We start from the raw sequence: 22349 nt of genomic DNA, 5'->3' as shown, positions 1-22349 counted from the left end.
GTGGTATGGCAGAAGAAAAAAACGTTCCAGCTTAAAGGGCAGAATGAACATATAATGATAAAGACATTAAATGAGAAAAACAGAATATAGCATTACAAAATACAGGCAGTGAGGGAACAGGGGTAATGGCTCATGGGAGAGTCCTGTCTGTCTTCTTAGATCTTGATCTCAGTGCGGAAGGTCTGTGTGAGCTCATGCTTGGATGGGTTTCTACGGGCCTTGACTGTTAGCGTTCCCTCTGTGCCCAATGATGATGTCACAGAGGTGGGGTCCACATCCTCAGGTAGCTGGCACTTGTGGGTGAAAGTGTTCATCACTGTGCCATCTGCTGCCAACTGTTGAAGTGAAGATAGACATGAGAAAATGACCAAGATATTTTTTCATATCTCAAATATTTCTCAAATATTTTAGAAACAAAATTCTCAAAATCACAGAGAATTTAATTGTTACTAAAAAGAGATATGCCCACCTTTTCTGCATGTACTTCGATCTGGTTGTTGGAGGTGGTGACAATGACGTCCTCTGGAGAGAAGTCTTGGACATCCACTGTGAACTGGTAGCTGTCTCCCATTGTCTTGATCTTCCCTGCTGTCCCTGTCCGACCTGGAAACACAACCAAGACATATGGTCATGTGCTTACTGAGAGCTATCCATTCTTGACTGGTTGAGTGCAGCCCAATCACTCTTATCCTTATATAATAACTAAGATGATCATTCTTACTTAATTAACCTTAGATGCACCTTAACATTCATATGTAAAATAAATTCACACACAGTCCAAAGGTTTGGCCTGTTTACTGTCTATGCATTAATTATTTTTAAAAAGTGTTGTGTTAGAATGTAAATTAGTTAACGTGTGTCCCCAAATTGGAAATGAGCATTCCGCTGTGTGAGCTGCCTGGGTGCCTCTTACTTGTCTGCTTTGGCTACACGATGGCCAGTTTGACAGTGTGTGTGTATGCTAGTTGATATGCAACAGTCTGGCCCGTCCTCTCCTACGCCTCATCCCAGTCATTCTCTGTGTGTGAGGTCACGGCGCTGGCAGTGTGTCCAACATCCCCCCTCCCATCCAGCCCTGTCTTCCCTCCATCGGCAGCCACCTCCTCCTTTTTCCGGAGGCACGGGCATACCAGTCACAGCACCAAAATACCCTGCTTTGCCCTACTGCTAATACCCACCAAACAACCCTCCCATTTGCCCTGTGATGTCCTGTTGAGAAGCTGTTGGGTCAAACACATGGAAGCACTTGCGCGCAGAGCCTTACAGAGAGTTCAGCAGGCAATCTACACACATGAATACATGTGTGTGTGGCACAGAGACACATCTAATACATCATGAATTAATTATCCACAGACAAATTCATTCAGCAATGGCATTTGATACTATATGTATGGAATAAGTAGAATATTACAACCTAATATATCATGTATAGCTATATATATGTTATGCTGGTCCAAAATCGGGAATTCATGTAAAATCAACTCACTGGGAAATCCCAAGGCATCCGTTCCAGGACGCATGAAAGAGCCAAAGTCCTCTGCAAAGAGCCCCCTGCTCTTCTCCATGTATGGGTTGTTGGAGGATGAGGAGGAGGAAGAGGTCTGCTGGAAGCTGCGTTCCGATCTGTAGGCAGAGGAGTTGGTCACACTCATTGATGGCTATCTGCCTGAGAGGTGGGAAAAGGATCCGCTTTTTAAAGAGAGAAAGGGAAGATATCCTTGTTGTTCAGTCTTGGACCAGTCCACTCAGTTTACATCAGAGGGAAAGTGGGCAGATCTTCGGGTAGTTCGTAAAATGCTATCTTTACTTTCCCACTGTTTAAAAATGTGTGTCTGTGTCTATCTTTTGGATAAGTGTGTCGGTTAAGTGTGTGCACGAGCATAGCCAGTCAGTCACACATACAGGCTCTTATATATATTTGGATCCAAGCTATGTTTTTTTTTTGTGTGTGTGGTGGGGGTCACGTGTGCGTTTCTGAAGGATAACAGTGAGCTATATTTATCATGTGAGGGAGAGAGAGAGAGGGTCTGGGGTCGGAAAAGTTATGGGCGATGAGGGCTTGAGGTTAAGAGAGAGAGAGGCTCTGACAAAGAGAGAGAGAGACGGTGAGAGGAAGGCAAGAGAAGGGGATGAGTCAACAGTTGGCATTCCAGACACTCAATACCCCAAATAGTTATCTACTTCTTTCCTCTACTCTCTCTCTATCTGTTTCTTTTCTCTGTAAGCATCACTTTCCCTTTCTTGTCATGACATTTGATCATATTGTGGATCAGTGGTTACATAACATGTACTCTTGGCCATAAAACTTCTGCTGCCTGCTATTCACCCACATATTGGTTACAATTGGTGTTATTATACTTATTTCAAGTAATTACTATTACAAAACTAGTGGTAACTGAACCAATTAGTACTTGGGGTTCATATCTAAATTAAGTAACTACTGTGTATCAGTTTCTAAATATGCTGTTTCTAATTAATTAATAAAGTGCAGCTAACCTTTGTATTCCTGTCCTTTGTTCTTAGTATGTAGGCTACACTGTTCATCTACCCATTTCAATGGGTTGTTTTCGTTTTACTTCAGAGAAGAGGCAAGGTGGAAAGAATGCGCCTGAAAACAAAGCCTTTGGTGGAGGACTGATGATTGCACCAGGGATTAGGTGACATTGTTTGGGAGGGCACAGTAGCTATTAATATCTGTAGGGATTTCAGGACATCAATGGAACATTTTGAGTCTCTTTGAGCCACTCGTCAATGTTGATGATCCTTTGCCCGAAAAATCAACATTGTCCACTGAAATGGTTGTAAATAACAGTCTGCAATTAATTAACTAATTGACTTACTTTTCTCAGCTTCACTGCTCCTTAATCCACGAGGGGAAGCCCAAAATAATGGATGAATCAAGGGCAATAAAAGTTCAGCTCTGTATGGTCTCTGGCTCTGTCCTTTAAGGTCACGTAGAAGTGATTCCAATTATACAATTTACTGCACTGTGACACATCATATTCCATCCTATCAGTGTAAATGCTAAGTCCACTACTAATCGTCTAAATCCGGCTCAGCAACTCACCACCTCCCCACAGAGACTGACCATGTCTCCAGTCAAGAGACCTGTCTGAGTGGGCTTCTATTATAGACAGATTAGTGATTTGGAGAGACAGAGAGATAAGAAAGGGAGAGGGGAGTGGGGGGAAACAGGGAAAAAGATGAAGGGTGCTGGAGAGGAAGATATTTGGAAAGAGAAACTAACAAGAGAGACAGAAAGAGCAGTTTGCCAGAGAATGAGTGATTGAGAGAAAAAGAGAGAGCGACAGGGAGGAAGATAGACAGGGAGAGAGAGAGACAGGGAGGAAGATAGACAGGGGGGGAGAGAGCGAAAGGGAGGGAGGGAGTGTTATCGTTCTCAGCATGTGCTGTTCTGAGGCATTAAGAGAGGGAACGCACATTAAAAGTGAACCTTATACACACAGCCTAGTAACTCATGTGTCTCATCAGTGACATTGAGTCACTTCTGGAGAGGTCACTGACGCCATTAGCTATGACCAGCACAAGGCATGTGTTTTGGATAGTGGGAAATGTGCACAGCAGATAGACCCATAGACATTCTAACACACACATATACACACACACACACACACACTAATATCATTCCTATTTTTGGGCATGTGGTTGTGTTTGTCTCAGCTGCCATGTATTATATAACGCTCCCATTCTCACTCTCCCACTGTGTGTCTGACTGACTGACTGCCACTGGTCCCGGAAACAGATTAGAGCACTAGAGTTCCAACCAAGATGATTTTCTATGGAAGTTACAAACTTGTAATATCAATTTTCACATTCACTTCATTGTGTTGTTTCCATGGAAACCAGTACGGAGTTGAGAAATCAGAATAGGGTGTCATTCAAATACGTAGCTGTAAAATAATACTGAAGGTGGCTTAAAGTGCAACTACACTTCCTGATTTGGCCTCCTTTTAGATTTGGTTAATTAAGAAATGTACCATGGCATTATGATTGGATCACATGCAGCTGCACTTTGAATGGATGATTACTTGTGTTCTGCCAGCTGTGGGCATGTGGGCAGGATTTAAACAAACCCAACCTTCATTTAAACAAACCTTCAAAAAACTGTTTTGGATGAGACTGACTTTTCTTATTTACACGTTGTAGGCTGTTTTCTGAATGAGAAGTTGTTTTTTAGGGGCAGTTGCTCTTTAAGGGAAAGAGGAAGATACAAATTAACTTGTGTGTGTGTGTGTGGTTGCATATGCATCAGACCAATAATTACCTTCACCTTGAGTGGAGGTGGGTTAGGGAAAAAATTGTCTGGGAGCCTGAATTAATTCCAGTCACAATTTCAAAGCGGACTACCAAAAACCAAACCTTTACACAAAGGCTCCCCTATTTCTCATGCACATTATTTCATATTGAAAGTGACTTGTGAGGTCTGAGTGGCTCACAAGTCACCACAGGGATGCTGGCCCATGTTGATTCCACTGCTTCCCACAGTTGTGTCAAGTTCTTGATACACACAGGAAACTGTTGAGGGTGAAAAACCCAGCAGCATTGCAGTTTTTGACACACTCAACCCGATGCGCCTGGCACCTACTACCATACCCCGTTCAAAGGCACTTAAATATTTTGTCTTGCCCATTCACCCTCTGAATTGTACACATACACATCCATGTCTCAATTGTCTCAAGGCTTAAAAATCCTTCTTTAACCTGTCTCCTCCCCTTCATCTACACTGATTGATGTGGATTTAACACAAGTCATTACACAATTACAGACAGACAACATGAAAAACTACAGGTAATCTAGTAAAAAAACATAGAATTCACAAGAGTATAACAAAATCATAAAACAGCTCATTAAAAACATTGACAGGTCAGGGAATCAGCCTTAAAAACCTTCATTAATTATTTAAAAACAAAAATGTAGGAAAGTTACTAACTTGTAATATCAGTTTTCATGTTCACTTCATTGTGGTGTTTCCATGGAGACCAGTATAGAGTTGTTGAGAAATCAGAATGGGGTGTCATTCACATACGTACCGGTAGCTGTAAAATAACACTGACTGCTGAGTGTTCATTGAAAAAAGTGAATGAAGGGGGAAAGGGTGACTGAAGGGGGCTTATGGGAAATAGGAAGAGAAACATTGTGTGTGTCACCTTGGGGGGGGGGGGGGGGGGGGGGGTCACCTTGAGCAGAGGTGAGAGAGAGAAAGGAGAAAGAGACATTGGCAGGTTGCTTGAATAAATTCCAGTAACAATTTCAAAGCAGGTGACCAGAAACCAAACCTTTACACGAAGGCTCCTATATTTCCCATGCACATTCTTTCATGTTGAAGGTGACTTGTGACATCTGAGGAGCTTTAAAGCAGCAGTCTTTTATATGTACAAACAAGACACATACAGAAGGTCAACTAAGGTGTTCTGTTTCTATCACCTCTCTCCAGACTCCAACTTTCTCCCATATAACTTCCTTGCTCTGCTACTCACATTCTCACCAGTGGTAAAGTGAGGGTCATATTGGATGTGATAAGGTTTGATAAGGACTGTGGGCTGTTACAAATGCAAGTCATACTGTGAGATGACAGAATGCATTATATTTCATAAGAAATGTTACCCATATTAGATGTTGCAAATAAGACTTTTTCCAAATACATAATATCCATTGGCCATATTGGTCTCTTTCACACACTGAGACACATTGAGATAGAACATATAAACCATTTTTTACATTTAGTTAGCGCTGTGAGGCTAGTTCTGTTTTCAACAATCTTTTAGAATAATAAAAGCATATGAAACTGAAGTTAATCAAGTACAAAAGTTGCAAATAAAAACTCAGGAATACACACCCTGCAGCAATGGCAGGTGAAGGGCATTCCTCACATTGGCGGCATACCTAATGGCACCCTATTCCCTATATAGTGTAGGACTTTTGATAAGAGCACTTATGGGCCCTGCTCAAAGTAGTGCACTATAAAGGGAATAGGGTGCCATTTGGGACGAGCCCATTGAGTTCTTTCAAATTGTTAATATATTCCAAATGGGGCCTTCCACCCATGACCAGTATGGTAATTCATTAGAAGTGGTCTAATTTGTGAATAGAACACACCAATACCACACAGGCATCTTGAAGGCAAGTCCTCTGTATTTTTATTCAATTGATGTGACATACTTGATTTTGGTTATTCTTTTAGTTCACAGAACACTTGTGAATTAGATAAATGCATTTTCTTTCAAATATATATTAGTACAGAAATGTTCAGGTGTTTAAAATTAAATTACATGATAAAATGATAGTTACACAGTTTAACCATTGAAATACCCAAGCAACTATATAAAATAGAAAATTCAGAACACCTTTGTGGAACTTGAACAACTCCACAAACAGCTTCAAGCAAATGGACTGCGTCCAACATATTGACTCAGCAAAAGTCAATGAAGGAGACAAAACGGACGTAGAGCTACAAAATCAAAGGGACAAATTCATAGAGGGACAAAGACTCCTCACCGATGAGCAGCCGTGGAAACCATGGAAACGGTCCCGCTCCTGGGTAAAAGGTCAGGCAAAATGGATTATTACATCTTTTTTTACCACCGATCAATGCTAAACCCATCTATATAATGTTACAGTTTTTCTCAATTGCGTACAAGCAATGTTTGGATCTCTATTGAAATGTATCTATAGCAGAACAGCAAAGATCAAATAATTTTCTTGTTTTTGTATCTGCTTTGCATATCTCACGTTTTTTTAACCTTTATTTAACTAGGCAGGGGCAGAACAACAGATTTTTAGCTGGACAGCCAGGGGATTTGATCCAGCAACCTTTTGGTTACTGGCCCAATGCTCTAACCACTGGGCTACCTGCCACCCCAAAAGCTCACCTTTTGCAAAATACAAATGTCATCAGTGAATACAAAATTCACTGTTAAGTGTTTAGTTCACAGAATATTAACGCATTGTTTTCATCAGAAGAGAAATGTGTGTAAATGTGTTCACTGTTTCCGACAATCAGTAAATACTACTTTAATAAATTCTAAATCACCCCATTTGAGTAGTGTCATACAATGTACAATATAGGGAAAGATCTAGGCAATAGGGACTGTCTTATTTTTATGATTCCTCACAATATTGTGGACATGCAGAGATGCAGAGAAAGTTGGTTACTCCTAAGTAACTTGACCTACTCCTAAGTCATCATCTCCAAACATTGTCACCTTCCATTAAAGAGATTTGCTTTGCTGAGGCCTATAAATTCATATCGGTTGCGTTCCTCCATTGTATTCACCTGTCCTTATTCCTTTTGTGGATTGTGTTTCTGTGCGTCAATGGAAAGTCTACAAAACTATTTTAGCAAACCAGCCTTTGTATTGAATACATGACATTTGAATGTTATGATACCGATGAATAAATCCTGCACACAATGTGCTTCTTTTTTGTATATTTTTTTATAAGTAATAATATTTGATTTGATGTGTATGAAATTGTTTGGTGAAATACGCATAAAATTAGAGTAATTGTCCATAATTCTGCAGCTTTGGATAGTTGTACTTCCAATTTTGATCATGTTGATTTACTGACTGCAAACTGTTTTTATTGATCTACTGGGATTTTTTTAAACAAACTAACTTTCTGGTTTGTCTGCTTGGACTCTGGAGATGCTGTAAGTATGGTTGCATTAATCTTTTTGCAGGCAACTGTGTTCTTTTGTTGAATGTATTTGCAGTTTTGACAGTATAATACCGTTTTGATTATTTATGATGTATTTATGTGTTGAGGCAAGTATATTTTGAAACACATTTACTGTTTTGCAAAAGACCACAGAGTTCTATGTCTTGTGGGCTCAGATTTGAAAATCGATATTGTTCCAAAAAATGCTTGTACGGGATTAAGAAATATTGTAAGTGCCTACTTCAAGGGTAATCTGCTCTTATTTCATGTATTGTCAGTGTGTTCTATTACCATTTAGTCTGTGGTAAGTCTGCTAAGTTAACACATGTTGCTCTTTGTCTAGACTTTCTTGTGAGGGTCAGATGTGTCATGGGTTCCCTGATGGGTATGGAGTGGTACTGTTTCGCTGCTCTCGGGATTCTGACCGCCTTCCTTAGTTTTCTCATGGACCTGAGTGTGGCAAAGCTGCTTCGAGGTTAGAAACACACACACATATGCACAAACATTCAGTATAGAGTATGTAGCTGGGTGAGTGATGTCTCTCTCTCTCTCTCTCTCTCTCTCTCTCTCTCTCTCTCTCTCACTCACTCTCTCTCTCCACATCTCTCTCTCTCCACATCTCTCTTTCTCTCTCTCTCTCTTTCTCTCTCTCTCTCTCTCTCTCTCTCTCTCATATTGTAGCTCACCAGTGGTTGTATAGTCAGTTGGAGGGCCACTGTCTACTGCAGTTCCTGTGCTGGACCCTGTACCCAGTCTCACTCTCTGCTCTATCCACATCTTTCTCTCAAAGCATCTGTCCATTCTCAGCAGGTAGGAGTTTAATAATTTGTCCCGCCCTGACAATGTAACAAAGTACAAACATGGTGTTTTTATCCAAGTTACATAAACGTTAACTGACAGGAAACTAAAATAATTAGGGTATTTTCCAAATCCACTGAATGGCATTTAGAGCTATGGAGCCAACAGAAAAAGTCTAACATGATCTTATCAATTAACCTTCTATGAAATAATTAGTGGAAAACAGAAGAGTCAAACACTATCTATTCAATGAACCTATGAAACAATACGTCTGGCAGGCAGAAAAAGTCAAACGTCATTGAATTGATGAATCTACCCTGAAATAATTACTGGCATTGTCCTAGTCAGTATTTCTCTGTTTCTACATTCAGTGCAAGGGATTGACAAGCTATTGGTCATCTCCTATAGGCTACATGAGGACTGCTTAGAACTATAACACTTGAGAATTTGACTGTCATCATTTGTTTGGTAGAACTTTTTGCTACCATGTCCTAACACATGTAGAAAACTGTGAAATATCATTGTGCAACAGGCTTTAAAAGAATAATGAGTAAAAAATAGTTGGTTGGAAAAAATGATACCACACAGGTCCACTGAGGTCTAAGCCCCTGGTTGGCTCCTGTCTTTGGCTTTCCGCCTTCAGGTTCTGGGGTTCCAGAGGTGAGGACCATACTGTCTGGTGTGGACATGCCACATTACCTGTCCCTCACCAACCTATTTGCCAAATACGTGGGTCTCATCTGCACACTGGCAGCCGGCAGCACTGTCTTCCTGGGAAAAGTGGTATGATACTCTTATGTTTTACTTTCTCTCTCTCTCTCTCGCTCTCCTCTCATGCACACAGACACAAATCATGTTTTTTCCCGATCTATTAATTTCCTGGGTTTTTCTATGTTTATTTCCCCGTTCCAACTTAAAGGGTCCATTTGTGCATCTCTCCACCATGGTGGGAGCCTATCTGAACCAACTCTGCATTGTTCTCCGTGGTGAGAAGGAGGTAATACTGTGTTACAGAAGAAAAAAAATCCACAAAGGGGCAATATGTTGTGTACTCATGTCCTCTTCTCCATGTTTTTTTCTATAGGAGAGAACTGAAGGAGCGATGCTGGTCGTGGCTGCTGCTGTTGGAGTAGCCAGCTGCTTCGGGGCCCCTATCAGTGGTGTGTATAGAAGCCACATCACCATACAGTATCTAGAATAGAGTATTAGAATTCCAGTATCTTTTATTTAAATGTATCTCCTCACTTCATCTGTCTCTCTCTCCATCGCGCTTTCCCCTCTCTCTCGTCCTCCTTCTTTTTCTGTCCCGTCTCCCCCACACCCTCTCCCCTGTATCTCTCTCCCTCCTCTCTCCTAGGTGTGTTGTTTAGTGTGGAGGTGATGAGCTCTCACTTCGCCCTAAAAGATTACTGCCCATGCTTCTTTGCGGCGGCCTGCGGAGCGCTCACCTTCCATCTGCTCTCCATGTGGAGCGGCGAGCAAGGTGAGGTAACCAATAGAATTACATATAATACATGTTTGGAATGTATCCTTGACCAAGATGGCTTCCATTACCACCACACCTTAGAGCTTTAGGCGGATTGGTTGCTTAGTCATCTCCAAATAAAATTGTGCACAATGAGCACTTTTTGTTTCTCAAATACATCGTTACGGTTTTGGTTAGCTAGCTAGAGATTTATTTTCCATATTAGCATAGACGTGCTATCAGTCAAAACACCTCAAACCAAGACATGGTATCAAGACCAAGATAAAACGAACTGAAGCGAGTTACTTACGATTCCCCACATGGCAGTTTCTTGTCATCAATATCTGGCATCCAGAATCACAACAACACACGGCCTTCTGCTCCACTGAAGCTTGCTCACCATTTTCGTGGCGTTCTCAGCTAACCCGTCTATGAGGGTCAAAGCCTAATGTAATTGTTTTAGTACTGAATCTAGATGCATTATATAGTGATTTGATTACGAAAGGCCAAGAGAGAGTTGTGTGCAGTAGTATAGAGTGATAGGGTAGAAGACTGTGTTCTATGCCTCCTCCAGAGACTCTTCAGGCCTTGTTTCAAACCAGCTTCTCAGAAGACCTGCCGTTCTACCCACTGGAGATTCTGGTCTTTGCAATATTGGGGTAAGTCTGTTTTGTCACTATGTTGGTGAATCTTCTATAGTGGGGTAATATTTGATATGCGTATATATCCTGTATACCTCACACGAGACCCATAATACGACTATAAAGTTAATATGACAAAGTACATAAAATAAATTATCTGACTCCATAAAATGATTTAGCGATATGCAACAAATACTCTTAAAGAGCTACAGGAATAGAATATCAAGAAGGGAATATGAATTGTCTATATCAAAGGCAGATGTTTAATATCATTGTAAAATTAATGAAATCACATACAAGGCATAAAGCTCAAGTTACAAAGCATTAACAAGCATTACAAAGCATTATTCTAGGCATGACCAGAGAGTGAGAGAGAGAAGTCATAGTCTGAAAGGCCATGCCACCAGAGTCCATGGGGTGGGGAGAGAAAGAGAGAGAGTGTATCTCACCAGCACAGGTCAAGAACAAAGAAAGAGAGGGAGACAATGAAAGCTTAGAACGTTTTATAAGCATCTGACTTGTTAAGTGAGTCAACTTTCATCAGTCCTACATGATTGAAAGACAACAAAACCTCTGCATCACAGAAATGGGGGAAAATGGGGGTTGGAGAGATAATGCAGCATTCCTAAGACAACACAAAGGAAACCTCGCATACAGTTAATGAGTCACTTTGGGGCTGTGCCGCCCTACATGTTCTATATTTATAGTTCATCTACAGTGTTCAAAATTGTTAAAATTGTTATTCATGTAATCGTTGCATCAGAGTAAGTGATGTTGTTCAGCTTTCATTAGATTGCAAATGTTAAACTTTGTCTTGCTTCCATATGTTACCATCATACCTATGAGCTTTTCTCCACCATACCTTTTCTCTGGGTAGACTCCTACATTTCACTCTTTCCCCTCTCTCAATGACTTCCAACTGCCCATTGCTGCCTGTGCTATGGCTATATAAATGCATACAGTACCAGTCAAAGGACACACCTACTCATTCAAGTGCTTTTCTTTATTTTTTTTTACTATTTTCTACATTGTGTAATAATAGTGAAGATATCAAAACTATGAAATAACACATATGGAATCATGTAGTAACCAAAAAAGTGTTAAACAAATCTAAATAGATTTTAGATTTTAGATTCTTCAAAGTAGCCACCCTGCCTTGCTGACAGGTTTGCCCAATCTTAGCATTCTCTCAACCAGCTTAATCTGGAATGCTTTCCCAACAGTTCTTGATAAATAAATTAATAAATTAACAGAGATGGTACAGTTGCATAATTACAAAACATGACACTTGGGATGTACAGTAATGAGCTGTTGTTGGCTGCTTTTCCTTCACTCTGCGGTCCATCTCATCCCAAACCATCTCAATTTGGTTGAGGCCCGGGTGATTGTGGAGGCCAGGTCATCTGGCACTCCATCACTCTCCTTCTTGGTCAAATAGCCCTTACACAGCCTGGAGGTGTGTTGGGTCATTATCCTGTTGAAAAACAAATGATAGTCCCACTAAGTGCAAACCAGATGGGATGGCGTGTTGCTGCAGAATGCTGTGGTAGCCATGCTGGTTAAGTGTGCTGTTTGAGCCGATTTGGACATATTTGTATAAAAGACTGAACATACCGAGCTCCATGTACATTTGTGTAAATATATAAAATATTAATGTATATGATGAAATATTAGGTACGTACCTTTATGATTTATATTTACCTGATTGAGATACATTTACATTTACATTTAAGTCATTTAGCAGACGCTCTTATCCAGAGCGACTTACAAATTGGTGCATTCACCATTCATTTGTTGTTAGTGTAACTCAGTTTTTGCCCCCCCCCCCCCTCCCTGAAGGAGTCCTTGCTAGACGCGGGAGCGGTATAGTTTTTTGACCATACAGACAGGTCATAATATGTATTTTCCATATCAAGTATTCTATGCTTTAAGTTGATTGGATAATCATTTATTTGTTAGATATAAGAAGAATTTAAAAAATGTTGCACCATATCCCTGGATGTCATTGAATGTTTGGCCGTTTGGAAACCTTGAGTGTGGACTGTATGCGTACCAAACAACCCCGCTTCAGGCTTGGGCAGTGGCTATGGTAAAGAGGAATAGAAGCCACTACATGTGCCTTGAATTCTAAATAAATAACTGACAGTGTCACTAGCAAAGCACCCCCACACATCACACCTCCTCCATGCTTTACGGTAAATTCCACAAATGCAGAAATCATCTGTTCACCTAGTCTACCAAAAATTTTAAATCTGGACTCATCAGACCAAAGGACAGATTTTCCCCCGTCTAATGTCCCATTGCTCGTGTTTCTTGGGCCAAGCAAGTCTCTTCTTATTATTGGTGTCACTTAGTAGTGGGGTTTTTTCAGCAATTCGACCACCATGAAGGCCTGATTCACACAGTCGCCTCTGAACAGTCGATGTTACTTGAACTCTGTGAAGCATTTATTTGGGCTGCAATTTCTGAGGCTGGTAACTCTAATGAACTTATCCTCTGCAGCAGAGGTAACTCTGGGTTTTCCTTTCCTGTGGTGGTCCTCATGAGAGCCAGTTTCATCATAGCGTTGGATGGTTTTTGCAACTGCACCTGAAGAAACGTTCTGCATTGACTGACCTTCTGTCACGACTTCCGGGAAGTTGGTCCCTCTCCTTGTTCGGGCGGAGTTCGGCAGGCGACGTCACAGGTTTTCTAGCCGCCACTGATCAACTTATAATTTTCCATTAGTTTTGTCTTCATTGTACACACCTGGTTTCCATTCCCATAATTATATGTTCCTTATTTAACCCTCTGGTTCCCCCATGGTTTTGTGCGTGTTTGTTCCGTTGTAAGTTGGTCTGTATTTGTGAGCTTGATTATTTTCCTTCTTGGAATATTTGTTGTTTTGAGTAAAGTTACGTGAATTACTCATCTCTGTGTCCTGCGTCTGACTCCGCCTTACCTGCTACACCTAGACGCCTTACACCTTCATGTCTTAAAGTAATGATGGACTGTATTTGCTCTTTGCTTATTTGAGCTGTTCTTGCCATGTTCTTGCCATCTTCTGTGTACCAGCCCTACCTTGTCACAACACAACTGATTGGCTCAAACTTATTAAAAAGGAAAGAAATTCCACAAATACATTTTTTACCAATGCACACCTGTTAATTGAAATGCATTTGAGGTGACTACCTCATGAAGCTGGTTGAGAGAATGCCAACAGTGTGCAAAGCTGTCATCAAGACAAAGCGTGGCTACTTTGAAGAATCTAAAATATAAACACTATTTTGGTTACTACATAATTCCATATGTGTTATTTCATAGTTTTGATGTCTTCACTATTATTCTACAATGTAGAAAATAGTAAAAAAATAAAGACAAACCCTTGAATGAGTAAGTGTGTCCAAACTTTTGACTGGTACTGTATGCTCCTGCAGCTCTAACTGTGTATTTCTTTATCTCCCCAATCAGGCTTCTGTGCGGAGCAGGTAGCTGTGTCTACCTATTCTGTCACCGTTGGATACTGCTGTTCATAAAGACAAACAAAATCCTAATCAAAGTCTTGTCGACTGAGTGAGCAACCTGTGTTTAGAAACACTCCATTGTATATTTTTCTGTGAATCAGCCATTTTATATTACACAAAAACATATAACCGCATGATGATAAGTTGGATGTTGATCTAACTGTTGATCCATTCCATTAAATAATAAGATGCTGTTTGGATGTCTCTCTCTCTCTAGGAAGGCCCTATACTCCGCTATGGTGGTGTTCCTTCTGGCATCTGTGACTTTCCCTCTTTCTGCTGGTCAATATATGGCTTCCAAGGTGAGAAGGATTTTTATGAGACAACATTGACAAGACATGACATTGAAAGTATTGTCGCAGGATTGTTATTTTGAATGGATAAGTTGGAAGGCTCCAGCTTCTTCTTCTTCTTCTTCTTCTTCTTCTTCTTCGGTGAACCCTGCTGAAGGAAGGTGCTTTGTTTTTCTACCACAGCTCACCATTAAGCAGCTCCTCTCATCCCTCCTGGACAGCAGGCAGTGGACCTCTCAATCCCACAATGCCTCTGTGGTTTTGCAGCCAAACTTGTGTCCCTGGTCAGAGTGGATTCCTTCAGGGAATCCATACCTCACTCTGGGATTCTTCCTATTCATGAAGGTACATGGGAGGAAAATAATAATGGATAGAATTGAAAGAGTAATCTATATATGAATAATGTGAAAACATTTGTAAAACCTTTATCTCGAATTCACAAGAGATGAGGTTAACGAAAGCAGAAGTGCAAATATATCAGCCCCAAGCTCCGCCAGGGGGCACAATTATTCCTTTAGTCATTTCTCCTCTGGCGTCCCAACTTGATCTGCCCAGATGGTTATACACTTGTGTAACCCCTCGACAAGCAGCCACATAAAACATTATCTTAAGGGTCTGCATATTTTTCACAGGTTTTTTAGGGCTGTTCGGAATTAAAGATAGTTTAGGAGGAAACTGGCACCTTTGCAGCCTGAATGGAGGATGTTTTATGTGGCTGTTTGTCGCGAGTGTATCACGTCTGGGCAGATCAAGTTGGAACGCCATAGGAGAAAACGACACAAGACATAATTGCGCCCTCTGGCGGACCTTGGAGTTGGCACTATACATTAATTTGACCGTTGTGCACTACTCTGGCTTTGTACATGGACTGTGAGTCAGTACATCTGTGTGAAAAAGCTTTTATGTGGGGAGAAAATTGTGGAAAAGCTCATTTAAATGGTTCAATTGTGGAAAGCTCATTTAAATAGTTACATTTCAGCTGATTCTCAAGGCAATTTTCACACTCATACAGATTCCTATTCATATCACAATAATTACAGTCATTCTGACAGTTAAATGCAATTCTTGAATATTTGAGCAGAATGTTTGACTTCCACTGTCTTTCATTGTTTCTGTTGTGGAGCTGTGGATGTTGGTGTTGGCTTGCACCTTACCCCTACCAGCCGGATACTTTATGCCTGTCTTTATCTATGGTAAGTGAGAGGAGTTAAATCAGCCTGGTCCCAGATATGTTTGTGCTCTTTTGCTAATGACAACTCCATTGCTGTCATTGTCAAGCCATGTCATTGTCAAGCCATAGTTAAAGCCATGTTATGATAGCACAAACAGACTGGCACTTAGGCTAGGGGAGAATAACCAAATCATGTGGCCAAACATGTGACCAAACTGCCGATGAGTATCGCCACCCAATACTAAGTAATGTGTGTTCATTTACATTTTTGATGTTAACAATTGTCCCTGTATTTGTTGCTGTTGGTCAGGTGCTGCTATAGGACGTTTATTCGGAGAAGGATTGGCATTTGTGTCCCTAAATGGTGTCTATTTAGACCAGGACAGGAATCCAATCAACCCTGGAGGCTATGCACTGGCTGGTAAACTTGTATACAGACATGTCATTTGAAATGGATAAATATAAACAATGGTATCTTTATTTACATGGTTAGCAGCTGGAAACAGAATGATGAACTAATAATTTCAGAAGGGAAATTCTGTTTGTTCTCTTTTGCCAACTCTTACATGCATCTGTTGTAACTCCAAACATGTTTGCCATGACAATTCCATAAGGATTTGGCCAGAGAGGACAAACAGACTGGGCTAAGTTCTAATTTGTTTGATCTAAATTAAGAATTTGGGGTGTTCAGCATACCTATCAAATAGAGATAGGAACATGGATGACATAAGGTTCCATCCTTTAAAGCATGGGCAATGAGCTATACTGTATTGTCCATGCTGTATCATCTAAGGTGCAGCAGCATTCTCAGGAGCGGTCACACACACGCTGTCCCCTGCTCTCCTGGCTCTGGAGCTGACCGGCCAGTCCACTCACGCCGCACCCATTCTCCTCGCCACACTGGTGGCCAATGCCCTGGCACGCTCTGGGCAGCGGCCATCCTTCTATGATGCCCTCTCCATCAGCAAGAAGCTCCCGCACTTACCCTCCCTGCTCAAGGTCTGCCCAAGGTGAGTCACACAGGACACATTACCCAGCTAGCACAGAACATTATCATAACATTCCCTAAAGATTTTATTTTGGTTATTCAAAGATGACATATTTTTTAACACAACTTTCTGTCAACAAAATGTTTTAGCTCAGTAGCAACAGCAAGCACTGAAGAAAGTGTATGCGAAAACCAAAGATTTTATCAAAGAGACACGTTTTCAAACCGCTCAAACATTTTACAGCCACCCACACATATTAATGGCTCCTCCTTAAATTATTGGACTACAGCTGCATTTCATAAGTGAATCAAACTAAATACCCCAGTTATTGACATGAGAGATCTTCTGTTTCCCCCAGGCTCTCCTCTGTCCCAATAGGGAAGGTCCTGGGTCCTGGAGGTCCAGTGCTTGAGAGGACAGCTGGGCCAACGGAGGTTCAGCAGGTTCTCAACACCTGCAGCCAGACACAAATCCCTGTGGTTGACACACTGGGTGAGTGTACCCACTTCAAAACCTAGTAGAGATAATTAGCATAGCGGCAAGCCCCTGTCCACCTGATGGTGATAGAACAGCGGTTTGTCGCATGGGGGGTTCTGATGGCAAAACGACAGCTGCCCTGCCCTCCCTTGCCTTGTTTACTGGGACAGACTTACAACATTTAATTAAACCTAGTTTGAAGGTTTTTTGTCCTACATATGGTCGGGGTCCCTGTGACATTATTCCACAATAGTTAATGGCAACCCAACTATCACTTATACGTCAACTGGCAGTCGCCATGTTGCTATGGGCATGAGATAGAAATTATGAACTATGTAAAAGCTTTTACTGTCTCAGTTTGATATGACAGTGCTGTGATAGGAGATGGGGAATTAAGAAATAAGTGAGAAAAGGTCCATCAGGTCAGGTGAGATGTATGACAGCAATTAAATAAGTTGGAGGCATTTGTATGTATTCATTTGAATGAGTATTGTTTTTCTCATAGCTACACAATACTGCAGTTAATAACACTGCAGTATTGTATAACTAATTGTGTTCGTCCCTGTCCTATGCTTCGCTCTTGGTTTGAAGACTCACGGATTCTGCTGGGATCAATTAACAGATCGGACCTGCAGACATTTCTATGCCACAACCACAATAAGGTCAGTGGATTGATTCAACCAGGAAACGAAGGAATGCTATGTGAGTCTATCACTCTTATTAGGTGTTTTGACATTGACAAGATGTCACATTCTGTTTTTAAACATGACATACCATTACTTTATTTATCAGGTATTGAAGAAACAGTTGGTGGATATGTGTTCTATTCGGCCTGTTTCTGTCCAGCTCTCTCCTGATACCACTGTCCAGGAGGTGAGGAGTTTGAGGAGACACTCACTTGTCAGGGGCACATCTGTGTAGGTGTATGGTGTCAATATAAGGCCAGCCTCTGTCTCAGCTGGACGTGTGTCAGTTTCATCTGTCAGTGAATTCTTCTCTCTCACTTGTGTCAGGCTCATGGCGTCCTCAGTGTGCTGTGTGGCGAGAGCTTGTTTGTGACTGAAAGGGGGAGGCTATCTGGTGTTGTCACATGGCCAGAGGTGACGAGTGCTTCCTGACATGCACCCACGCATGCACACACACACATAGACATTACCACTCCTACTTAGAGGAATGGAGACAGCTACACATTATATGAGACATACAGTACCAAAGTTTGGAAATACCTACTCATCCAAGGGTTTTTCTTTATTTTACTATTTTCTACATTGTAGAATAATAGTGAAGACATCAAAACGATGAAAAAACACATGGAATCTTGTAGTAACCAAAAAAGTGTTAAACAAATCAAAATATATTGAACATTTTAGATTCTTCAAGTAGCCACCCTTTGCCTTCTCTCAACCAGCTTCACCTGGAATGTTTTTCCAACAGTCTTGAAGGAGTTCCCACAACATGCTGAGAATTTGTTGACTGCTTTTCCTTCACTCTGCGGTCCAACTCATCCCAAACCATCTTAATTTGTTTGAGGTCGGAGGATTGTGGAGGCCAGGTCTTCCGATGCAGCACTCCATCACTCTCATTTTTGGCCAAATAGCACCTACACAACCTGGAGGTGTGTTGGGTCATTGTCCTTTTGAAGGCCTGATTCATGCAGTCTCCTCTGAATAGTTGATGTATGGATGTGTCTGTTACTTGAACTCTTTGAAGCATTTATTTGGGCTGCAATTTCTGAGGCTGGTAACTCTAATGAACTTATCCTCTGCAGCAGAGGTAACTCTGGGTCTTCCTTTCCTGTGGCTATCACATTTCAGGTAAGACCCAGATGCAGACAGTGTCAAAGTAACAAAAGTGTATGACTAGTGCAGGGGCAGGAAAAACAACAGGCAGAGGTCAGTAATGCAGATAGGTTGCAAAAGGTCCAGAATGGAAACAGGAGACAAAGGGCTGTAAAACATGAGTTTAATTCTGGAAACATGAAAAGTGGGATGTATACGGAGGGTATGGGGCAACAGAGAATGAACAGCAGAGGGACTGTTGACCTTGTAGATGGGGAAAGGGCAGATAAACCGGGGGGAGACTTTGCAGGATTCCACCCAGAGGGGAAGATCCTGGGTGGACAGCCATACCTTCTGCCCGAGACTATACCGGGGAGCCGGGTACAGTGGCGATGCGCTTGTCGTCGATACCTGGAGGTAGTCTTGAGGAGGGCCGACCAGGATCTCTTCCAGGTACGACGACAGTGGTGGACAAACATCTGGGCCAAAGGTATGCCCGACCTCTTCCTCCTGCTCAGGAAAGAGCGGGGACTGATACCACAGGGAACACTGAGAGGGCGATAGACCCTTGGCAGAGCAAGGAAGGGTGTTGCGGGTGTATTCAACACACACTAGCTGCTGGTTCCAGGTGGTGAGGTTGGCGGAGACCAGGATAGCGCAGAGTTGTCTCCAGGTCTTGGTTGGCTCGCTCCGACTGGCCGTTGGACTGGGGATGGAACCCGGAGGACAAGCTGGCTGACGACCCAATGAGTGTGCAGAACACCTTCCAGAACCAGGACGAGAACTGAGGACCCCGGTCGGAGACCACGTCCACTGGCAGTCCATGGATCCGAGAGACGTGCTGCACCATGATCTGTGACGTCTCTTTGGCAAAGGGTAGCTTGGGGAGAGGAATGAAGTGGACGGCTTAGGAAAACCGATCCACTACAGTCAGGATGGTGGTGTAGACATCAGACGGGGGGAGACCTGTGACAAAGTCCAGGGATATGTGAGACCAGGGACCGTGAGGGACAGGCAGAGGTTGAAGGAGACCAGCCGGAGCTTGCCGAGGAGTCTTGTTCTGTGCACAGATCGTGCATGCGGCGACGAACGAGAAGACATCAGGAATCATGGTATGCCACCAAAAGTGCTGTCACACAAAGGCCAGTGTCCACCTGGAGCCTGGGTGGCAGGCAAGTCTTCAGGAGTGGGCCCACTCCAGGACCGAGGAGCGGACCTCGTCATGAACAAACATCCGGTTATCTGGGTCCCCACTGGGGTTCAGTTGCGAATGCTGCACCTCACAACCTGCTTCCCTATTCCCCAGCTGAGTGCCGTCACCAGGCATGAGGTGAGAAGGATGGTCTCGGGTTCTGGGGTTGAAGCCGGGAGCTTGCCTGTAATTGAGGCGCTTGGCGGTGCAGAGATATTCCAGGTTCTTGTGGTCGGTCCACACAATGAACGGATGTTCCGCCCCCTCCAGCCAATGCCTCCACTCCTCCAACACAAGAAGGAGAAGAAGGCGCAGGGATGTAATTTAAGGTCCAGGGCAGGACACTGGGACAGGACAGCCCCCACTCCAATATCCGAAGCATCGGCCGGATGGGTCAGGATAAACCAAGATGGGAGCTGTGGTGAAGCTGAATGCCCGGTCAGCAGCTGGGGACCACGTGAACGGAACCTTGGGAGAGGTGAGGGCAGACAGGGAGGAGGCCAGGGTGCTGTGACCCTGCATAAAGCGGTGATAAAAGTTGACAAATCCCAGGAAACATTGCAGCTGCACGCTGGATGTAGCCTGGGTCCAGTCCACCACCGCTCTCACTTTTCCAGGATCCATCTGTACACTCTCTGCAGCTATGATGTAACCCAGAAAGGGGATGGGAGAGGGATGGAATTCACATTTCTCTGCTTTTACAAAAAGCTTGTTCTCCAGGAGGCGTTGGAGAACCTGTCGGACGTGGAGCACGTGTTCTTGGGCGGAGCTGGAGAAGACGAGGATGTCATTGAGGTAGACAAAGATGAACCGATTCAACATGCCGTAGAGAATATCATTAATCAGAGCCTGGAACAGAGCAGGGGCCAAATGGCATGACCAAATACTCGTAGTGACCACTTATTGTGTTGAAGGCAGTCTTCCACTCGTCCCCTTCCTGTATCTGCACCAGGTGTTAGGCGTTCTGTAGGTCCAGCTTGGAGAATACGGTGGCCCCCTGGAGCAGCTCAAAGGCAGAGGAGATGAGGGGTAGCGGTTCTTCACTGTGATGTCGTTGAGACCCCGGTAGTCAATGCACGGGCACAGGGTTTTGTACTTCTTCTCCACAAGAAGAACCCTGCGCCGGCAACGGAGGCAGAAGGACGGATGAACCCTGCAGCTAGGGAGTCCTTAATGTAGGTCTCTGTCGCCTGGGTCTCTGGACCCGACAGAAAGTACAGTTGTCCCTGGGGCGGAGTGGTTTCTGGGAGAAGGTCAATCCCGCAGTCATATAGTCGGTGTGGCGGAAGCGAAGTGTCCCGGGCCTTACTGAACACCTCCAGGAGGTCCTGGTACTCCACGGTAATGGCAAAGAGGTCCGGGGCAACTTCCGAGCCACCAGGAAGACATTCTGGGGCAGGCTGCGCTGACTTCAGGCAATGGGCATGGCAGAACGGGCTCCAGCCCATGATGGCACCAGCAGACCAGCTCTCATCGGCCCCAGAGATTTCGACTGGTTCTCCCACAGCAAAATGGCATGAAAAGGGGTGCGAGTAAGGGGAGAGGAAAAGTTCTCCATATTGCCTGCCAGAGTACTCACTCCTACAGGTGAGCCTGGTCTTTTAGTGGACAGGTGGAGACAAAATGACCAGTAGTCCCGCAAAACAGGCAACTCTTAGTGTGAAGCCTGTATAGCCATTCAGCTGGAGACAGCCTAGCTCTGCCTAGTTGCATAGGCTCGGGAAGAGGTGAATTGGCAGTCTTCGGAGACTCTCGGGGGAACTCGGGCAAGGTGGAATCCTTGGACGGGCGAGTGAAATCAAATCTCCTCTCCTCCCTTCGTTCCCGTAATCGCCAATCGATCTGAATGGTCAAGGCGATGAGCGAGTTGAGATCCGTCGGTAGATCCCGGGCTGCATGCTCGTCCTTTACTTCCTCCAATACTCCGTGCAGGAACATGTGAAACAGCGCTTCCGGGTTCCAGGCACTCTCAGCTGCCAACGTGCGGAAATTCACTGCATAGTCTGTCATACTGCGGGAGTCTTGCCGGAGTAACTTCCGGGCAGCCTCTGTCACGGACAATGGAGCATCGAACTCCTCTTGCCTGCCGTAGACCACGCAAGAGCCCTTCCGGATATCAGCGTGTTGAGGTACGCTATCTTAGAGCGGTCCGAGGGAAAGGAGGAGGGCAGCAGCTTGATGATGAGGGTACACTGAGCGAGAAATGCCAGACAGGTGCCCAACTCTCCATCAAAGTGTTCCGGGGGAGGTAAGCGGGGTTCCCGGGAAACCGGGGTGACCAGGTAGGCGGCGCTGTTAACAGCCAGGTTACTGAGGGGCTGGGAGGTTACCGTCATGGTACGTTGCCTAACAGACAACTCGCAGA

General features: G+C 43.4%; 2 protein-coding genes across 4 annotated transcripts in view; one reads left to right on the top strand and one right to left on the bottom strand.

Moving 5' to 3' along the window:
• Positions 1-31: 31 nt before the first annotated feature.
• On the bottom strand, positions 32-3108 carry hspb7 (heat shock protein family, member 7 (cardiovascular)). Of its 2 annotated transcripts, none has more exons than XM_029622003.2 (4): positions 2841-3108; positions 1487-1666; positions 470-603; positions 32-335 (listed from the first exon to the last, which is right to left on the bottom strand). In XM_029622003.2, the coding sequence occupies exons 2-4, from the start codon at positions 1650-1652 to the stop codon at positions 156-158; spliced, it is 480 nt and encodes a 159-aa protein (XP_029477863.1). In that variant the 5' UTR covers positions 1653-1666; positions 2841-3108; the 3' UTR covers positions 32-155. The 2 variants fall into 2 exon arrangements, with proteins under 2 accessions (XP_029477863.1, XP_029477864.1); XM_029622004.2 differs by having other exon boundaries at positions 1487-1623; positions 2841-3103.
• A 2478-nt stretch (positions 3109-5586) lies between these two features.
• The window catches only part of clcnk (chloride channel K), a 19024-nt gene continuing 2261 nt past the window's right edge, over positions 5587-22349 (top strand). Inside the window, exons 1-18 of one of the 2 annotated variants that reach the window (XM_029621999.2) lie at positions 5587-6566; positions 8021-8152; positions 8359-8487; positions 9119-9258; positions 9395-9472; positions 9560-9635; positions 9833-9958; positions 10515-10599; positions 14032-14133; positions 14302-14386; positions 14561-14722; positions 15501-15570; positions 15859-15969; positions 16342-16558; positions 16896-17029; positions 17606-17716; positions 17807-17887; positions 18028-18114. In XM_029621999.2, the coding sequence (XP_029477859.1) occupies positions 6407-6566; positions 8021-8152; positions 8359-8487; positions 9119-9258; positions 9395-9472; positions 9560-9635; positions 9833-9958; positions 10515-10599; positions 14032-14133; positions 14302-14386; positions 14561-14722; positions 15501-15570; positions 15859-15969; positions 16342-16558; positions 16896-17029; positions 17606-17716; positions 17807-17871 (1983 nt within the window). In that variant the 5' untranslated portion in view covers positions 5587-6406 and the 3' untranslated portion in view covers positions 17872-17887; positions 18028-18114. Of the gene's footprint in view, positions 6567-8020; positions 8153-8358; positions 8488-9118; positions 9259-9394; positions 9473-9559; positions 9636-9832; positions 9959-10514; positions 10600-14031; positions 14134-14301; positions 14387-14560; positions 14723-15500; positions 15571-15858; positions 15970-16341; positions 16559-16895; positions 17030-17605; positions 17717-17806; positions 17888-18027; positions 18115-22349 lie in introns of those variants that run through there. The other variant, XM_029621998.2, reaches the window with a different exon arrangement.

This window comes from Oncorhynchus nerka, linkage group LG20 (genome assembly GCF_034236695.1).
Source record: "Oncorhynchus nerka isolate Pitt River linkage group LG20, Oner_Uvic_2.0, whole genome shotgun sequence".
Classification (NCBI taxonomy): Eukaryota; Metazoa; Chordata; class Actinopteri; order Salmoniformes; family Salmonidae; genus Oncorhynchus; species Oncorhynchus nerka.
The sequence above is the reverse complement of the archived record's forward strand: the minus strand, read 5'-3'. Positions and strand labels throughout refer to the sequence as shown.

Excerpts from the sequence above, each read along its gene's own strand:
- hspb7 (XM_029622003.2), bottom strand. The coding sequence starts at position 1,652 with ATGAGTGTGACCAACTCCTCTGCCTACAGATCGGAACGCAGCTTCCAG. Across the intron at positions 604-1,486 it reads GGATGCCTTGGGATTTCCCA|GTCGGACAGGGACAGCAGGG; the intron begins GTGAGTTGATTT and ends TTGTGTTTCCAG. Across the intron at positions 336-469 it reads TCGAAGTACATGCAGAAAAG|TTGGCAGCAGATGGCACAGT; the intron begins GTGGGCATATCT and ends TCACTTCAACAG.